Raw genomic sequence first — 17,604 nt, 5'->3', positions numbered from 1 at the left:
AATGTGCAGTAATTTGTAGGTTTCAGAATGTGATGCTCCCACATGTGGTACAGAAGCCTGAGCCATCCTCCCTCCAGTGGGAGAAGTCCCCGCAAGCACAGGACAGTCTCCCCCAAATGTCTGCCCCCACAGGGGGTAGGATAAAATTAGGATAAAACCAACAGCTCTGTTCTGAGTCTGACTCTGCTAACATAGTTCTACTTCTCCGCTGCCTAGTTTAGGTATGCCCCCCTCATTAAAGATCTGTTAACCAAATTAAAACATAAAATGTGAAAAAATAAAAATAAAGAACACTTGGCACAAAGCCTTCTAACCCAGAAAGTCTCCCCCGGTGCTTTTAAAGTGAGATTTAATTAAGCAAAACTATAGTCGCACGTGGTTCCGTAGGCCTGACTCTGTAAACGGCCAGCTCCCGAGGCAGGGAAGGGAGCAGGGTTTTGTGCTCCGACCAACAGGCTGGTGTCCCCGGTCCAGGCAGAGTCTCAGCCTCCCCGTGTGTGGCCTCCGTCTCCCTGAAGTTAAGTGGGTCTCAACAAAATGACCCCAGGAAATACGATTGGTGATACAGAGGCTGAGGCCACCTGATGACATGCAGTTGACCCTTGAAAAACACAGGGGTCAGGGGCGCCAACCCCCGACACAGTCGAAAATCTGCATATAACCTTTGACTCCCCGAAAACGTAACTACTAATAGCCTAGTGTTGACCCGAAGCCTTACCCATGACATAGTTGCTGAACACATATTTTGTATTTATACGTGTAATATACCGTATCCTTACAATGAAGTAAGCTAGAGGAAAAAAAGTTATTAAGAAAATCACAAGGAAAATACATTTACACTAGGGAACCATAAAAAATCCGTGTGTACATGGACCCGCGCCATTCAAACCCGTGTTGTTCAAGGGTCAACAGTAATCATCAGTGTGCGAGTCATCCGCTGGGATCCTGCCTGCTTGTGTTTTTGAAAGGGGTTCCGAGTGGCTGCCTTGGGTTGGGGTACGTTGCTGCCTCCTCCACAGTCCCTATCGCGCCGGCTTTCGGGGGCACACAGTTTGCCAGTCTCCTCTTGGACACGGCATTGGTTCCTGGGCAGGGGCGTGGGGGCCGAGCTGAGAACGCCGAGGGCTCGGGAGAGCTGTTTTGATGTTGGTGGGGCAGGGGGAGGCTTCTGGTCACCAGACCCTTGATCTGCGTCTGGGCACCCCCCCCACCAGGGCGGGGGGAGCCACGTTAGTGGAAGTGGGATGCGCAGCGCGTGCCCGGTGTGGGCCAGGCACTCAGAAGTGACTGCCTCCTCCAAGAAGCTTGGGCTCTCAGAAATGTCGAGAGGAAGGGCCATTTTTTTTTCCTTTGTTCAAGAAGTTGGTTTGTGGACAGGTGAAAGCCTGCTCTGTTTGGGACAGCGGAGTGGGGGCCTCCGGGGAGTGAGGTTTGAGGACCCCGCTCACTTCACAGTGAGGCGTCGGGACCCTTCTGTATGGTCAAGTGGCAATGCGCTCGAGTCCCAGGGTCTTCTCTCACCGGCTGGAGGGCGACCTTGGGCAAGTCCTAGTCAATGCTCAGGAAACCCTTTCTGAGACAATGCACGAATTTAGCTTCTTTGAGCTTCCATTTCTATCTCTGTGGAGCTGATATGATAATGCCAGACTCGCAGGGCTGCCGGAGCAGGGCGGGGGGCGGGGGGAGTACCGGACGATGACACCTGTAGACTGTTCATTACAGCGCCCAAGCCCACAGCAGGCACTCAGGACCTGTTAGTGGTGGCGCTTGATGTGGCTGTTCTGTCATCAGATTGGGTGGCTGGAGCGGCTCCCTCCATTCAAAGTCCTTTCCACCTTGTGCTGGATCCAGAGGAGCCCCTACACGGGAGCGCGGGTTGGCCGGAGCTCCGGCGGCCGGGCCTGACCACCACCAGTGATGTCCAGTGATGCCCAGTGATGCCCGAGATGCACGCAGGCGCGCAGCCCGGGCAGCCGAGTCCCCCACCCCCAGCAGCTCTCTCCAGCCTCTGCTAAAAATTCAGGTCTCCAGGCTGGACCCGGCCACAGACAGGAAGGAAGGCCCCCCCCCCCCCGCCTGCGCCTCAGTCCTATGGAGAGGGGGACCGTGCCTCCCACAGGGGCGGGTTCCTCTTAGAGGCCCATCTGACTGAAGCATCTGGTGAGGCTGCTCCCCGCCCCGGGACCCCCAAGCCCAGGAGCCTCTCATGTTTGAGGAGAGCAGATCCTCCGGGACAGTGGTTCTCGACTGGGGGGACTTTGCCCCTCAGGACATTTGGCAGCGTCTGGAGGCATCTGGGGCTGTCGCCGCTGGGCAGGGTGGTGCCTCTGGCATCGAGGGGAGAGGACAGAGATGCTGGTAAACACCCTACAAGGCATCGGACAGCCTCCCCATGCCCAGCAAAGAAGGACGTGGCCCCAAATGTGAACAGTGCTGAGTTGAGGAGTCGGGGGCTCCTTGATGGACGTAGTCAGCAGAGAGGCACCGAGAACTGCCCTGTGCCAGGGACAACGTGCTCCAGGCTGGGAGTCCAGCAGCCTCGAGCCGCTGCCAGCCCAGAGGGGAGGCAGAGCAGTGCAGAACCACAGCCCAGGCCTTAAAATGGGAAAAGGCATTTGAGGAGGAAAGGGAAGCAGGTGCACAGTCAGCAATATAGCAAGTCAGAGGAACAGCAAGCCCCTGCGCGCGGGCAGGGCGGACAGGTGGCAGGGGGACAGCTGATCGGCATAGAGGGCTAACCATGCCACTGATCTGCAGTGATAGCAGAGGACAAACGAGGAGCTTGCCTTTCAGTGGGGGCAGACGGTAGACCAAATAAGTAAGTAGGACCTAGTGTCTTAGACAGTGGTCAGTGTTACAGGAGAAAGACAAGGTAAGGGGGACTGGAAGAGCAAGGTGAGGGGTTAAAGTTTTAAATCAGGCGGTCAGGGTAGGCCTGGCTGAGAAGATAACATGTGAACAGTCTTGACAGAGGGGAGGGGATGAACCATGCCAATGCCTGAAGTAAGAACATTCCAGGCAGAGGGGAAACAGTAAGTGCAAAGGTCCTGTGGTACAGATGTGCCTGGGAGCCAGAATAGCCGAAGCAAAGCCACCAAGGGAAAGAGTGGGAGGCAACCAGGTCGGAGAGAGGAGAGAGGGAGAGGCAGGGCAGGAGGCGGGGCCTTGTAGGCCGATGCAGAGTTTTGGCGGTTACTCTGAGGGACATAGGGTCCATTGGAGGGTTTGGACAGAGGGTGGTCTAATCTGACTGTTGAAAGGCTCTCTCTGGCTGCGGCTTTGTGACTAGACCATAGGGGTAAGGGTGGACGAAGGCAGATCGGTGAGGAGGCTGTTGCCATAAGGACCAGAGGCTCTGATTTGCACCAGGTGGCGCAGTGGTGAAAAGTGATTGGATTCTGGATGTATTTTGAGGGTAGAGCCAAAGATAGGACTTGAGACAGATTAGATGAAAGGAGTGATAGAGAAGAGCAAGGATGGGCTTGGGGCTGAGCCACTGAACCGAGCCTGGTCTCTGCTCCCCCAGCGCTGGGGACACCACCTCCCAGGCTGTGCGGGGGGGAAGGGGGGGGACGTCCCACTGGGGTAAAGCAGGCTTGAGGGGTGGGGATCAGGCTTCAGTTTGGACTGGTTTGGACTCCACGCAGTGAGCTCAGGGAGAAGAGTGGCCTGGAGGCCACGCTGGAGAGTTACCAGATTTCAGTGGCATGCAAGGTGGCCAGAGTGAAGGACAGGAGAGCGGCGTGTGGGGACAGCTCCCGGGTCCCGCAGCGCTAAGAGCTTAGCAGGGACAAGGTGCAGCAAAGGAAAGAGAGGGCGCAGCCAACCGGGCAGGAGGCCCGAGAGGCCGCAGTGACCTGGGCACAGCGGTGTGCGGGGTCATCGGCCACCTTGGCAAGGACAGTGGGTATATGGGCGTCCAAGTCCGAGGGGAAAGTTTTAAGGATGTGGACACTTGAGAACAGGTTAACTTCTTCAGGGAGTTTTGCAGGAGGGGAAGTAGAGTCGAGAGGAGTGTGTGTGTGTGTGTGTGTGTGTGCGTGTGTCTCAGATGGCAGCCCAACACACTCATGTGCTTGTGGAATGCCGGGGGCTTGTCTCTGGCCACCTGGGGGGACAGACAGGTGCAGAGACGGTGGGTGATGAGCAGGTCCAGTGCTCCCACCTGGTGTGCAGGTGGCTGATTGAATAAGGCAGAGTCCCCCGCCCACGGGAAAGCCGTGAGCACGACACCCCCAGGCCTGCCATCCAGTTGTGCTAAGTTTCTGCATTTAATCGATCCGCAGTCAGAAATCGTGCCTTGGGGCGCCTGGGTGGCTGGGTCAGTTAAGCGTCTGCCTTCGGCTCAGGTCATGATCCCGGGGTCCTTGGATGGAGCCCCGCATCGGGCTCCCTGCTCAGTGGGGAGCCTGCTTCTCCCTCGGCCTGCTGCTCCCCCTGCTTGTGGCCACTCTCCCCCTCTCTCACAAACAAATAAATAAAATCTTAAAAAAAAAAAAAAAAGAAGAAGAAGGTGACAATCATGCCTTGACCTTAAGTCATAGCCAGGCTCCTTAAGTCTTGACCTTGACATTGCTTTGATTTCTTTCTCCCCTCTGTGAAATGCACCCCCTAGGAAGCCTTCCCAGATTCTCCCCAAAGGACGAGGTCCCATGAACTTTCACGGGGGGAGCTGTCTGGCCCGTCTCACATGGGCCACCTTGCAGAGGCGAGGGGTCCTCTCCCTCTCCCACTAGCGTTCATCTGTCAGTCACTCCCGCCCCGACACCTGCCCCTACCCGGCCTCTCCCTCTCACAGGCTTTACCCTCACTGTTAGATACTGCGTTCTGCATGCTCCCTCCTCCCGAGCACGCCGCCCCGCACCAGGCTCTGCCCACCGCACTGCGCCATCTGGCATCTGTCCAGAGTGGGCTTGTCCCCAGGTCCCTCCACATCCCTGCTGCCCCACCTTCCCCGGTTCCACCAGCACCTTGACCAGAGGCTTCCCCCCATCTCCTTGTTCAGCCTTTCTTGAGACCCCAGTGACCCCTCCGAGTTACTCACCGACTGCCCCTATTCAACTTGGCACTTTGATACACTTTCTCCTGATTTCCTCCTGATTTCCCCCTGCTTCCTGCCACCCCCTGCCTGTGTCTTTTCTGGGACACCCCTGAAGGTTCTGGCCATTCTTACTGCAGGCTGTCTCTGGGCTTCCATGTTCGCTGCCTTGGGGGGTGGAGTCGAGGGAGGGGGTGCCCTGAGCTCTCCCCAGCCTGCATCTCTGGCCTCGGGCCATGGGTCCCGCTCCCCCATCCCCACGACCCCTTAGCCACTCCACTAGCACCTCCTACTCACCGAAGCCAAACCACTGCTGCTCACCCCCTTCCCCATTTGGGGAACCAGCTCCAGGCACAGGCCTCACCTCCTGGGTTCTGTATGACAAAGGGGTCACATCTCTCTCTCCAGTACCTTCTACTGCCTTGCCCCAGGGCCAGAATTCAAGCCCAGTTCTGCCAGAGTCCAGCTCAGGACCTCCCTTGACACCAACTGACCACCTGAAGAGATGCCCCCCGCCCCGACTTCTTCGGGTTGGCTTCGTCTGGCTGTCCTTCCCCCGGCAGAGGAAAGCATGGGGGTGGCAGCCAGGGGACCCTGACGGAGCAGATCTAAGTGGCTCAGGGACAGGGTCTCCGAGCAGGGTCTGTAAGTGAGGCCCCTCCTTTGGGGTGGATGCCCACACGGGCGGTTGCCTGGCCTTCTTGTCCCCCCAGCGTGGAGCGACAGCTCACTACTAGGCTCCTGGCCCTGCCTCTGCAGCCTCCGCTGTCCCACCACACCCTGGGCCTGCCTTCAGCCTCACCCCATCACCTCTGCTGCCCCACCTCGCCCAGCCCCTTCCCTGTGTCTCACGGGCAGCCAAGCTCCGTGTCTGCTGGGAGTGCAGGCCGGCCAGGCCTCAGTTCTGCCCAGAGCCACCTCTTCGGGGGCAGCCACCCCCGACACTCAGCTTTGCTCCCCCCAGAGAGCCCTTCGACAGCGAACCCCGTGTCTGGGGGCAGGGGCAGCAGCGTTTGGGGCAGGCCCTCCAGGCCAGCTCAGCAAAGCGGCCCAGCACCCGCCGGCAGGGGCAGCCCAGAACAATGTGCAGGCAGGGGCACGAATGCACAGGAAACCCGGGGCTGGGCACCCCTCTGACCCCAGGCGCCTGACCAAGACCGTGCCCAATAAAATAGCAGTGCAAGCAATCATCTTGCTGGCACCTCGTCTACCCCTCACGCGGCGCTCGGTGCCCTCGGCACCACGCTGCGTGCACATCTCCGGAGATGAGGGCTCCCTCTGACTAGACCTCGGGGCCCCCCCCACCATAGGCTCCTGAACCTCCATCCCGTCCCTTCTATCCCCACAGCCTACAGCCTGAAGGCCGGACCCCCACCCTGCCACCACCCCATCCCCGTCCTCCTCCATGACCTGACCCTGCCCTCACGTCCAGCCTCTTCCCCAAACCCCACCTCGGGTCCCTCACTTCCACCAACACCTGCCCGGTACCAGTGTCTGAGGGAAGAAGTCCACTCAGGCCCGGAACCAGTGCAGACCCAGCTGCGGGGGGAGGGCTCGGACATGGCCTTGGGTTTGGTCCCGGACCAAGAGGTCTCCGTTCTTCATCTGTAAAACGGGGATCACCTTTTCAGACTGATTGGATTGTCGCGAGATGTGTAAAGAGCTTGGCGTGCAGCGGGCACCCAGGAGATGGAGCAGGTGGGGGTGAGGTCAGCGGCCCCCCACCCTGGCTCAGGACGCTGAGCGCTGCCAAGGCCGGGTTGGCAGGCAGGTCCGCAGGCCGCGCGGCGATGGGCAAATCCCTGGGACAGGGAGGGTACAGGGCCATCCTCCTGACTCGGCCCCTAGCCCGGAGCCTTTGGGCATTCCTGGTGCCACAGTGCCCCCTGGTGGCCATGCAGCCTGCCGCGAAGGACAGCGCCTCCACCGCCTTCTCTGTGGCCCTGAGCAAGACTCAGTTGTTGGCGCCATTTAGAAACGAGACCCGGGCTGCTCCCAGGCACCCACTGTCCTCCCTGCTCCCGGCTGCTGTTGGCACCCCACCCCCCAGGCCTGGACTGGGAGACTTTCCCAACATCTCCCACCCTCCAAAAGAACAGGAAGGTCTCCATACAGAATTATTTTGGATTGGCTTTTGCCGCAAAGACAACACCTGGCACTTCCGTGGGGGAGGTAGAGACTGTAGGTCAGGGGATTCCTGGTGGGGGAGCACCCCCTCCCCCTCACTGGGCTGGAGGCTGTTGTGGGAGACTCCAAGCGAGTCTGGTGTCAGCTCCAGAGGCAGGACCCCTCCCTCCCCCACGTCCTGCTGGATCTAAAGCAGGCCCACCCCCCCCCCCCGACTGTACCTCCTTTCTCCCCCACTCCGACCCCTGAGGCCTCCCTCTGGTCATTATCCCAGGGCACAGCCCTGGAAGAAACTTGGCGTTTGCTGGGTTCCACATCCCTGCCTTGCTTGACACAGGCAAAGTGAGGCCTCGAGAGGGCAAGGGGCCAGCCAGGCTCCCGGCTGGTCATGGCAGAACCAGGGTGGACCCGCTCCTCCTGAATCCCCCTGCCCTGGGCAACTGTGACTACCTCAGGGATTTCAGGAGCGTACTGAGTTCGTAGGGCCAGGAGTGCCCCTGCTGGCTGGCCTCACGGCCATCCCTTAGACTACGGGTTGGAGAGGCGGAGTGGGGAAGGCGCCACGGGCCACACCAGGCTCCCTCTGACGGCCACATCTTCCTTTGACGCAGGGCGCTGCGCAGAGCTGCAGGTCCACATCACCGAGGCCACGGCCACAGCAGCCGAGCAGAGGGAGTTGATCGCGCGCTTGGAGCAGGACCTTAGTACCATCCAGTCCATCCAGCGGCCGGACGCCGAGGTGAGCCTGCCCCCTCACCACCCGCCCCGAGCCTTGAGCCCTTACCCAATAAAACTTCACGGGTTAACCGGCGCCAGCTCCTCAGGCGGCTGGTGTCCACCTGCCCCCACAGGGCCCACAGGGCTGTCACCCACAGCCCGAGTGTTGCCTGCACACTTCACCACAAAGGCCCAGGTCGGGACGCCAGGCCACAGGGCACAGGGCCAGGCTTGGAACTCCGCCCTGGGAGCTGTGGGCCGACGCCGGGCAGGATGACCCACCCATCCCACAGCTAGAGGACCTGAGGCCCGGGGGTCACGGAAGGCTGGAGCCCACGGAGCCCTTGGAGGTCACTCTGTCACCCGCCGCATTTTCTAGATGCAGAAATGGGGCTCGGAGAGAGCAGCTGGGCCGGCCCGGCAAGGCCCGGTGGCCCCATGATGGCACACCGCTGAGCTCCCGCCTCGGGGTCAACCCAAGGCCCAGCCTTCCCTTCGGGGGCCCACGGGAGGCATCCTCCAGGCCCCTTGTGGCCGCTGGGGTGCCCAGTGCCTCCACCAGACCACCCCACCTGTCCCTTGCCCCCCACTTGTTTGGCATCCCGAAAGGCTGCGTTTGGTGGCACATAGGGAGCAGCTACCCCTTCCTCCCACCTGCAGGGCGCAGCTGAGCACGGCCTGGAGAAGGTCCCAGAGCCCATCAAGGAGGCCACCGCCCTGTTCTATGGTAAGGAGGGGCTGGCCCCTCTCGGAGCCAGCGATGGGCAGGGCGGGGGCAGGGAAAGCAGAAAGGAGGCGCTATCGTCAGCCCTGATCCCTCAAGAGCACTCCCCGCCCTCCAAGAAGGTCAGGGCCCCCCGCCCCAGCAACGCAGCACCAACCGAAGAGAGGGGGCTGGGTCTGCCACTTGCCCTTCTATGCCTTAGCTTGACACCCCCGCCCAGGACCCTGGCCCCCTTTGCCCTGCCAATGGCCTGTGGGCGGCTGATGGCTGGTGGTGAGCTCCCCAGGGAGGCCTCAGCACAGAGATGCAGCCAGAGAGCTCCCAGCGCCGCTGGGGAGGTGGCCTGCTCGGGTACCAGTATGGAGGAGGAACCTGGGCTGATGGGCCAGGACGTTGGAGGGAGGCTCTCACGGCTTCCCAGTGTCCTTGCACTTCCCCAGGAGCGAGCGGAGGGGAGGGGGGTCTTCCGACAGATGCAGGGGTCTCAGACCCAAGGACTGAGGAGTGGGGGCCTGGGGCCCTCCCCTTCTAGGATCCCTATTCCCCTGGACATCCCTTCCCTCCCCCGGCCTCTCAGCACCTGTGCTCAGAACCTGGGTGTTCTACCTCATGGTCCTTGGCCAGAGCTCCCTCTGGGCTGGGGCTGCCCGACCTGAGGGCCCACTGGTGAGTTCTGCCTCCCGCCACCCCAAGCCGCTCTCCTCCACCTCCTAGGACCCTCGGCACTGGCCAGTGGCACCCTCCCCGAGGGCCAGGTGGACTCTCTGCTCTCCATCATTTCCAGCCAGAGGGAGCGTTTCCGTGCCCGGAACCAGGAGCTGGAGGCTGTGAGTCACATTCTTCCCTCCCTTATGCCCTTGGACCTGAGGACACAGTGGGGGACCCACAGGCTTCGGGGCAGAGAGTTGTGTCACAGACCATAAACCACAGAGGGGTTAGATTTGTTCTGTGCAGTCAGGGAGGGCTTCCTGGAGGAGGTTCTGCCACGCTGGGCTTTGAAAGAAGACTTAGACACTCAAAGTAGAGGAGACTAGGTGAGCAGAGACAGGGGGCCAACAAGCCCGAAAGGCTGTGCCAGGGCTGCAGGAATAAGACCCAGAGGGCCCTACTGCCGGGCTGGGGTGCTACCCAAGGATTTAAGCAAGGGAGTGACACCGGCAGAATGGAGGGTAAGAAGGGTCACTCGGCAGCCAATTCAGGACAGAACCTGGCCTGGGAAGACGACTGGAGAGTGGTCACCATCGTCCAAAAAGAAACATCTAAATCAGGTGGGGGACTGAAGACAAGGGCAGGGCAGAGAGAGGAAGGGCCTTGAGCCCTATAAGGAGGAGCAACCGGGAAACGTTGAGGAGCCCCGTGGGACTGGGAGAGCACCCGGCTGGGGGCCTTCCTGGAGGGGCGCCACAAGAAAGGGGTGGTCTGCGAAGGTGACCTGTAATGTGAGGTGCCTCCCTGGGGTGACTGCGGTGCCAGCAGGGTGGCTGGGGTCCCGAAACGGGGGACAGGATACAAGAGAGGGGGTCAGGGAGGAAGTGAAGGGAGCATGAGCAAGGGATGTCCAGGACACAAAGGCCAGGCCAGGGCGTGCCCACAGAGGGAGTGAGCGCTGGATCCGGATTGCAGAGGGCCTGGTGACAGACCAGAGGAGTACCTGGAGGGGGCGCTGTCCTGGCCTTGGGGACTCCGCAGACTCCCCATCCCCCAGAGCCAGGCCAGGTCATCCCTGAGCTCTCCCAGTGTGAGCAGGAGCCTGGAAGGTTTCCATCCTTCTCCAAGAGTCACTGCTTAAGCTGATGATGGAATTTCTAGACCCTTCCTCTCCAAACCCACAGCTGTGCCCGTGGGATTTCCAGGCTGGGGCCAGGGAGAGGCTGACATTCACTGGGTGCCCACAGCGGGCCAGGCCTGCTGCTGGTCCAGTAGCAAGGGTGGGCCAGCTCCAGAGGGACCTCCTGTGACCTGGGCTCCGGGGCAAGAGGTTTCAAACGGAGGCATGGCCAGGCCTGCTCACGCTCACGCTCACACTCCCCTCGGGGACTAGGGACAGCCATGCGACGGGATGCCAGGCAGCCCTTAAAAGGAGGCCTTCAAAATAGATTAAGTGGAAGGAAAAGTGTTTTACAGTATTCTACCTTTTGCTTTAAAAAATCTAGGTTTTTTTTAATCAGGTACTGACTTTTTAAAAATTGTAGTAAAACACACATAACATAAAATTCACCATCTTAACCATCTTGAAGTGTACAGTTTGGGGACATTAAGTACGTTCACGTTGTTGTACAGACATCCGCACCATCCAAGTCCAGAGCTTTTTTCATCTTCCCAAACTGAGACTCTGTCCCCACCAAACACTAACTCCACGCCGCCCCCCCAGCCCATCCCCAGCTCACTACGCTTCTACCCTCTGTCTCTGTCACTTGACTACACTAGGGACCTCGTGTAAGTGGAATCATACAGTATTTGCCTTTGTGTGGCTGGTGTATTTCGCTGAGCAGAATGTCCTCAAGTTTCACCCATGTTGTAGCAGGTGTCAGAATGTCCTTCCTTTTTAAGGCTGAGCAATATTCCGTTGTGCCGTATACCAAGTTGTGTTTATTCATTCATCCATCAAGGGACCCTTGGTTTGCTCCCATCTGTTGGCTGCTGTGAACCGTGCTGCCATGAACATGGGATGTGCAGATATTTCTTGGAGTCCCTGCTTTCAGTTCTTTCGGGTAGCTACCCAGAAGTAGAATATCTGGATCATGGGATAATTCTACGCTTCATTGTTTGAGGAATGTGTACTCTTGAGGAATGTGAATGAGTACTGTGTACTCTTTAGTCCTGTTTGAATTTTTTTGACAGTATGAAGAAAACACCTACTTAAGCATTTGGATAAGCTGAAAACTGAGGTCCTTTTTCATTTGCTCCTGGATTAGCAAACATTAAAACCGCATAGCGTCTGATTCCATTTATATGAAATGTCCAGAAGAGGCAAATCAAAAGAGACAGAAAGATTAGTGGTTGCCAGGGGGTAGGAGAAGAGGGAAGGACTGATGGGTTTGGGGTTTCCTTTGGGGGTAACAAACATATTGTGGAATGAAATCGTTGGGATGGTTCACCATATTTACTGCGAATATACTAAAAAAAAGAATCATACACCTAAAGACAGTGATGTTTGTTATATGAATTACATCTCGATAGTTCTTTCAAAGGTTGATGATACCATAAACAAACAAAGAAGACATGAAGGAGCCTGACCCCAAATCTGTCTTCTGCTTGGGGTGGGGTCACGGGAGGAGAAGGGGACTTGCCAGAATCTAGAAGGTCAGAGAGATGGCCACAGGCAAAGAAGGGGCTCTAGGTAGATGAGCAGGACCTGTGTCAGCCTGGAAGCCTCCCCACCCCACCCCTTCCCCCGCGGGCCCTGCCGGCCCGCCCACCTGCCCACCTGCCCCCAGGAGAACCGTCTGGCCCAGCACACCATCCAGGCCCTGCAGAGCGAGCTGGACAGCCTGCGTGCAGACAACATCAAGCTCTTTGAGAAGATCAAGTTCCTGCAGAGCTACCCGGGCCGTGTAAGTGCCTTCCCCTGTTTCGGCCCCAGGTGTACCAGGCAAGGAGAGAGGGCTACCAGGCCCCCCAAGGCAAGAGGGTTGGGGGCAGTGACCTGCTGGGCAGCACTGGGGGCCATCCAGCCCGCCCTGCCTGCCAGCTATCCTCCCTGAGCTGGGGAGAGTCCCCCACAGTGTGGCCTTTGTGCAGTTCATTTGTCAGAACAGCCAGGAGGTGATGAGGTTCAGCAAGAGGCAGGGCTCACAGGCTCCAGGCCCATTGGCCCCGGTGTCCCCTCTATGAAATGGGAGTGATCCACTAGCAGATCCTAGGATCCTAGGGTTTAACTCCAGGGCTGTTGAGCATGCAGGATAGGCCCTGGGGAATCCATATGTTCTAAACTTAAATTCTTTAAAAAAACAAAACAAAACAGACTTTGGTCCAATATCCCCCAAACCAATCAAGAAAACAGAATAAAAACCCACTCACTCCATTCTGGGCCTCGGAGGGCCCTCCCTGGCTTCTCTCAGCCCCCAGGCCTCACAGGGGAACCCCTCGTGGGAGGAAACCCTTCTGTGACTGTGGGGAGACAGGGTGGCCTGTAGAAGCTCAGGGAGCAGTGACACTCAGGGTGGGGGCCTCCAGAGGCCAAGACCTTCCGCCCCATCCCCCACTCCACCTGTTGGAACTGCACTCAGGCCACCAGAGGGCGCCAGACTCCGCGTAAACTAGTACACGGTACCCAGTGCCGCGCTGGGGTGGGGGTGCCCGGCTCCTGGCTCTGGTGCCCCACAGCCACCCTGCACGCTCCCCGTGAACCCCTCCCAGACCCACTGGCCCGCACTGGCCCAGCCCTGTCTGATGTACACTCAGGCCCCAGACTGGGCTTCAGTTCCCTCTCCCTGCCCTGAGTCACCGTGGCCCGGAGCCTGGTGGGAAGTCTCCGAACTTGGGCAATGCTCCTGCACGTGTGGCCCTGGCCACATTCAAGCTGTCACCCGGCCCTCTCCCAGCTCTAGGGCGTGGGGCCCCTCCCCCACCTCCACTGTGCTGATGGGGAAACTGAGGCTGCCCCGTGATCCTGCCAGCCTCAGGATGCCTCATCCCTGCCTTATTCCTGTTGGGCCCTCAGTGACTGGGTCTCTCTCCTCCTTATGCAGAGCGGAGGCAGTGACGACACGGAGCTGCGGTACTCCTCCCAGTACGAGGAGCGCCTGGACCCCTTCTCCTCCTTCAGCAAGCGGGTGCGTGAGCCCACAGAGGCTGCTCACTGGCCGGGCTGTGGGGAAGCCTGCAGGACCCACCAGCTCGCCAGGCCTCAGCCTGCCCTATGCCTTCATGCCAGCAGCCCTGCCCAGCCTCACCCTGCTCCCCGCCACACTGCCCCCCACACACCCCCCAGACCAGCAGGGCAGCCTCCATGGAGGCCCAGGGTGCACCCCGGGCGGGCCAAGGGTGCCAGGAATACCTGGTGGCTACGTGAGGGTGTGTGATAGGGAGTGGGCTAACCCCATGCGCCTGCTCGGGGGTCGGGCAGACAAGCGAAGGGCCCCCGGTGTCATGTGGCCTCCGAGAGGGCAGAGGGAGGCAGCTGTCCCGGGAGCCGCTCACAGACGTTGGGCGAGCCTAGGGTGTCACGCTGAGTGGAAGGGGACACCGGGGAGGCCCCCAGCAGCCCGCTGGCGTCCCTCTCTGCAGCAAGCTGGGGCCTATGGGGCCCTTGGGGTCCTCCCCTCACCCTCCCTCCCTCTTCAGGAGCGGCAGCGGAAGTACCTGAGCCTGAGCCCTTGGGACAAGGCCACGCTCAGCATGGTGAGTTCCCTCCTCTGTGCTCAGCTGGGACACGCCGGGACCTCTGACTCTGGGCCTCCAAAGACATCTGCCCTCGGTCCCATCTGGAGAAGTCCCAGGGACCCCACTCACCCCTCACAGACGCTGCCAGGAGTGGCCATGGGACCTAGAACAAGGGTCCCTTCCCCTCCAGGACAGCTCGTCCGGTAGTACCATTCCTGGAGGGTTCTGGAATTGTGCTGCAGGGGGAGCCATTCCCTAGAATTCCTGTGGCCCAGGTTCCCAGCCCATACAGTGGGAGACCACAGCGGGCTGTCCCTCCTCTTGCGGCCCCGGGTCCTTCACTGCAGGAACCTGGGGCAGCCCTTCAGGGGTGGGTGAGGCCTGCCCCACCCCCAGGCCACGCCTTGTTGCTCCCCAGGGGCGACTGGTTCTCTCCAATAAGATGGCACGCACCATTGGCTTCTTCTACACGCTATTCCTGCACTGCTTGGTCTTCCTGGTGAGTATCCAGGCAGGCGGCCAGGGATCCTTCACCACGCTTCCCGGACCTCCAAGGGCAGCAGGGTCAGTCTTGTGGCCTGGCACCCTGGGCCAACCCCGGGCCACACTGTGCTCCTGGCCACCTCTCTCCCCCTCAAGGGGACGAGCCCACCCATCAGGCCCTCTGGCTGGGGCAGCAGCTCGGCCACTGTGTGGAAACGGCCTGGCTGACTCCATCCACGGCCCCGTCCTGGAGGGGCGTCGGGGGAGGGCATGGCCACTGTGGGAGCCCGAGGCCGGCAGGGAAGCGGGTCTGACTGACTCTACTAAGGGACAGCCAGGTGGGCTGCACAGGCAGGGATTTTTTTTTTTTTTTAAAGATTTTATTTATTTATTTGAGAGAGAGAATGAGATAGAGAGAGAGCATGAGGGGGGGAGGGTCAGAAGGAGAAGCAGACTCCCTGCTGAGCAGGGAGCCCGATGCGGGACTCGATCCCGGGACTCCAGGATCATGACCTGAGCCGAAGGCAGTCGCTCAACCAACTGAGCCACCCAGGCGCCTGAGAAGGAATATTCTTTAAAATTTTTTTTTAAGATTTTATTTTTTAAGTTACCTCTACACCCAGTGTGGGGCTCTAACTTAAAATGATCAAGAGTCAGCCAGGCGCCCCTAATTTTTTGTTTGTTTTGTTTTGAGAAGGAATATTCAGGAATATTTTGAATTTGGGGATGCTGTTATTTTTTTTTTAAAGACTTTATTTGAGGAAAGAGCATGAGAGAGAGAGAGAGCTGAGCAGGAGGGAGGGGTAGGGGGAGAGCAGACTCCCTGCTGAACAGGAGCCCCATATGGGACTCTGCCCCAGGACCCTGGGATCATGACCTGAGCCGAAGGCAGACGCTTAACCAACTGAGCCACCCAGGCGCCCCACAGGCAGGGATATCTTGAGCTGAATCTCCTCAAGTACAGAGTGACCGTCCTGGGGCAAGTCTGCCGTCCACTGAGTCAGGGAATCGGAGAGGGTAGGGCACCCGTGAAGGCTGCAGCCTCGGGGACTCCCGTCCCCAGCGAGGCCACAGGCAAGATGGCCCCTCCGTGGTTAGCCGGGGCTCCAACCCTGACCCCAGGGCCCAACAGATCCCGGCCTGCCAGTGTCACCCACAGCAGTGTCAGGGACAGTCCCCTCACGGCGAGGCCTGCCTGACCGTGTGTGAAACAGGCGGGGGCACAGGGACATCTCTGAGGCCCTCCTGCCCGGGGCCCAGCCCAGGAGAAGCGTCCTGTGCGGCCAGGAGGCCAGGCCCGGGGGCTAGAGGTGGGCTGCAGGAGGGGCAGTGCGTGGGGACGGACAGCTCACTGTGTCTCTGCCTGGCCAGGTGCTCTACAAGCTGGCGTGGAGCGAGAGCATGGAGAGGGACTGTGCCACCTTTTGCGCTAAGAAGTGAGGACAGCACCCGAGTCCCACCATACCCCTGCGCTGAGCCCCGCCGCACCACCGAGCTCCTCCTGTGCCCCCCACCCCCAGCCCTCCACCACTGCCGCCCTCTCTGGCCCGCCCCCAGCTCCCCAGCACCCACCCTGTCACGGGGTGCACGCCCCCTGGGGATCCCCGCGCCCCCCCACACACGTGCGCGCACGCGCGTGTACACACACACACACACACACACTTCCCTCCTTTTTACCTTTGGTCTAAGCAAAGGTTTCTATCCCCAACAGGTTCGCCGATCACCTGCACAAGTTCCATGAGAATGACAACGGGGCGGCAGCCGGTGACTTGTGGCAGTGATGTCCTCGGGCCTCCCCAACACGACAGTGATGGCTGCACCCCCCACCCCTTGCTTGTTCAGCTGCTTCTAATGACTTAGACTTCCCTGAAGAGTTCCCCACAGAAACTGCCCTTGCCCTCCACCCACCCGTGCCAGAGGCCCCAGGTCCCCCTGGGCCCCCTTAAGGGAACGTCAGCCACGTCAGGCCCCCTAGATCCAAAAAGGCCCCGAGGCCCAGCCAGGCTGAGTCAGCGGGGCCCCTTCAGCCCCATCTTAGGCTGGGGACCTGGCTTGGGCCCCGCCCACAGCCTGACCACTAGCCCTGGTGGCAGTCACTTCCCATGGCCAGCTGTGATGCTGATTTGTGTCCCTGCTGATTCTGGCCATGGTTCACCCAGTTGGGATCCCCTGGGCCTCTCTGTGCCAGGTCTGAGATCCCCTAGGGCTCCCCTACGATCTACCACCACCACCTCCCCCCAAGAGATAGAGGGCCCTTCCTCACAGGCCAGCAGGCTTTGAGTCCTGCCTTTGTCACCACCCCCACCCCACCCTGAGAAGAGGGGAAGCCCCAGAGGGCGTGGGATAATTTCTGTTACCTCCTCCCTGCCCCCAGACCCGTTGTGAGTTTTGCTTTCTTCTTTAGCAAGATATTTTGGCTTCTAGGCAAGGAGGGATCTCCAGTGAGCCCCTGTGCCCCAGGCTTTTCAGACCCAAGGACTGGCCTGAGGGGCCCAGGTGCCTCTCAGCCAGGGCAGAACGGGCCGTGGACCACCCTAGCATGGCCACCTTGAGGCCACTGGCTGATCTTCCTAAGTTAGATTTGCACTTGCGCGTTCAGCTTTGCACATTTCGAATAAACACATGGTTGCAGCTACGCTGGTGCCCATGCTCTGCGACTCCGGGGGGCCAGGTAGCCCGTGGGTGCCTGCAGCGACCCGCCTGGGAGCTGGGACTGGACCTTTCAGCTGCTCTGCTGATATGACGCATGACCCCCAGCACACGGGAGCTCTCTTCCTTTTCCCATCCCCCAGGAATTCCGGGAGTGGGTCCAGACCTTTGCTGGAACCCAGACCCACCATGTCTGAGTTCTCTTGAGCAGATAAGCAACCCGATCAAAAAGAGAAATCTATTCCTTTAAAAAAAAAAAAAAACCTATCAGGCCGCATTTGGATGTGTGCTGCGTGTCGGAGTGTGGTGTCAGCTCCTGGGGAATCCCTCCTTCCCTTTCTGGGTGCCCTGGAGCCATGCACTCTGTGCCCCTGTCCCTTGGGTCCCTGCTTGCCAGGCACTGCAGAGCCCATGCCCACCAAGCCCCCTGAGTGTCGGGTTTGCACCGAGCCACCGGTCAGCCCTAGCCCAGCTCCACTCACGTGGGTCTCTTCCCACCCAGACCGAGGGGCTCCTTCTTGGTCTGTGGTGGCTGGCGTTA

The 17,604-nt window shown here is 59.7% G+C and overlaps 1 protein-coding gene across 3 annotated transcripts in view; it reads left to right on the top strand.

The window, feature by feature from the left end:
- CUX1 (cut like homeobox 1) overlaps nucleotides 1-17,049 on the top strand; it is a 353,404-nt gene extending 336,355 nt beyond the window's left edge. For all 3 annotated transcript variants that reach the window (XM_045875616.3, XM_045875615.3, XM_045875614.3), the window contains exons 15-23: nucleotides 7,777-7,904; nucleotides 8,543-8,609; nucleotides 9,321-9,433; nucleotides 12,044-12,160; nucleotides 13,298-13,381; nucleotides 13,893-13,949; nucleotides 14,350-14,430; nucleotides 15,786-15,850; nucleotides 16,126-17,049. In XM_045875616.3, coding sequence (XP_045731572.1) covers nucleotides 7,777-7,904; nucleotides 8,543-8,609; nucleotides 9,321-9,433; nucleotides 12,044-12,160; nucleotides 13,298-13,381; nucleotides 13,893-13,949; nucleotides 14,350-14,430; nucleotides 15,786-15,850; nucleotides 16,126-16,195 — 782 coding nt within the window. In that variant the 3' untranslated portion in view covers nucleotides 16,196-17,049. The remainder of the gene's footprint in view (nucleotides 1-7,776; nucleotides 7,905-8,542; nucleotides 8,610-9,320; nucleotides 9,434-12,043; nucleotides 12,161-13,297; nucleotides 13,382-13,892; nucleotides 13,950-14,349; nucleotides 14,431-15,785; nucleotides 15,851-16,125) is intronic.
- Nucleotides 17,050-17,604: the final 555 nt, after the last annotated feature.

Source organism: Mirounga angustirostris, unplaced genomic scaffold, assembly GCF_029215605.1.
Source record: "Mirounga angustirostris isolate CCGP_5_RB_7025 unplaced genomic scaffold, mMirAng1.0.hap1 SCAF_5, whole genome shotgun sequence".
Classification (NCBI taxonomy): domain Eukaryota; kingdom Metazoa; phylum Chordata; class Mammalia; order Carnivora; family Phocidae; genus Mirounga; species Mirounga angustirostris.
This window is presented reverse-complemented; position numbering and strand designations above follow the sequence as displayed.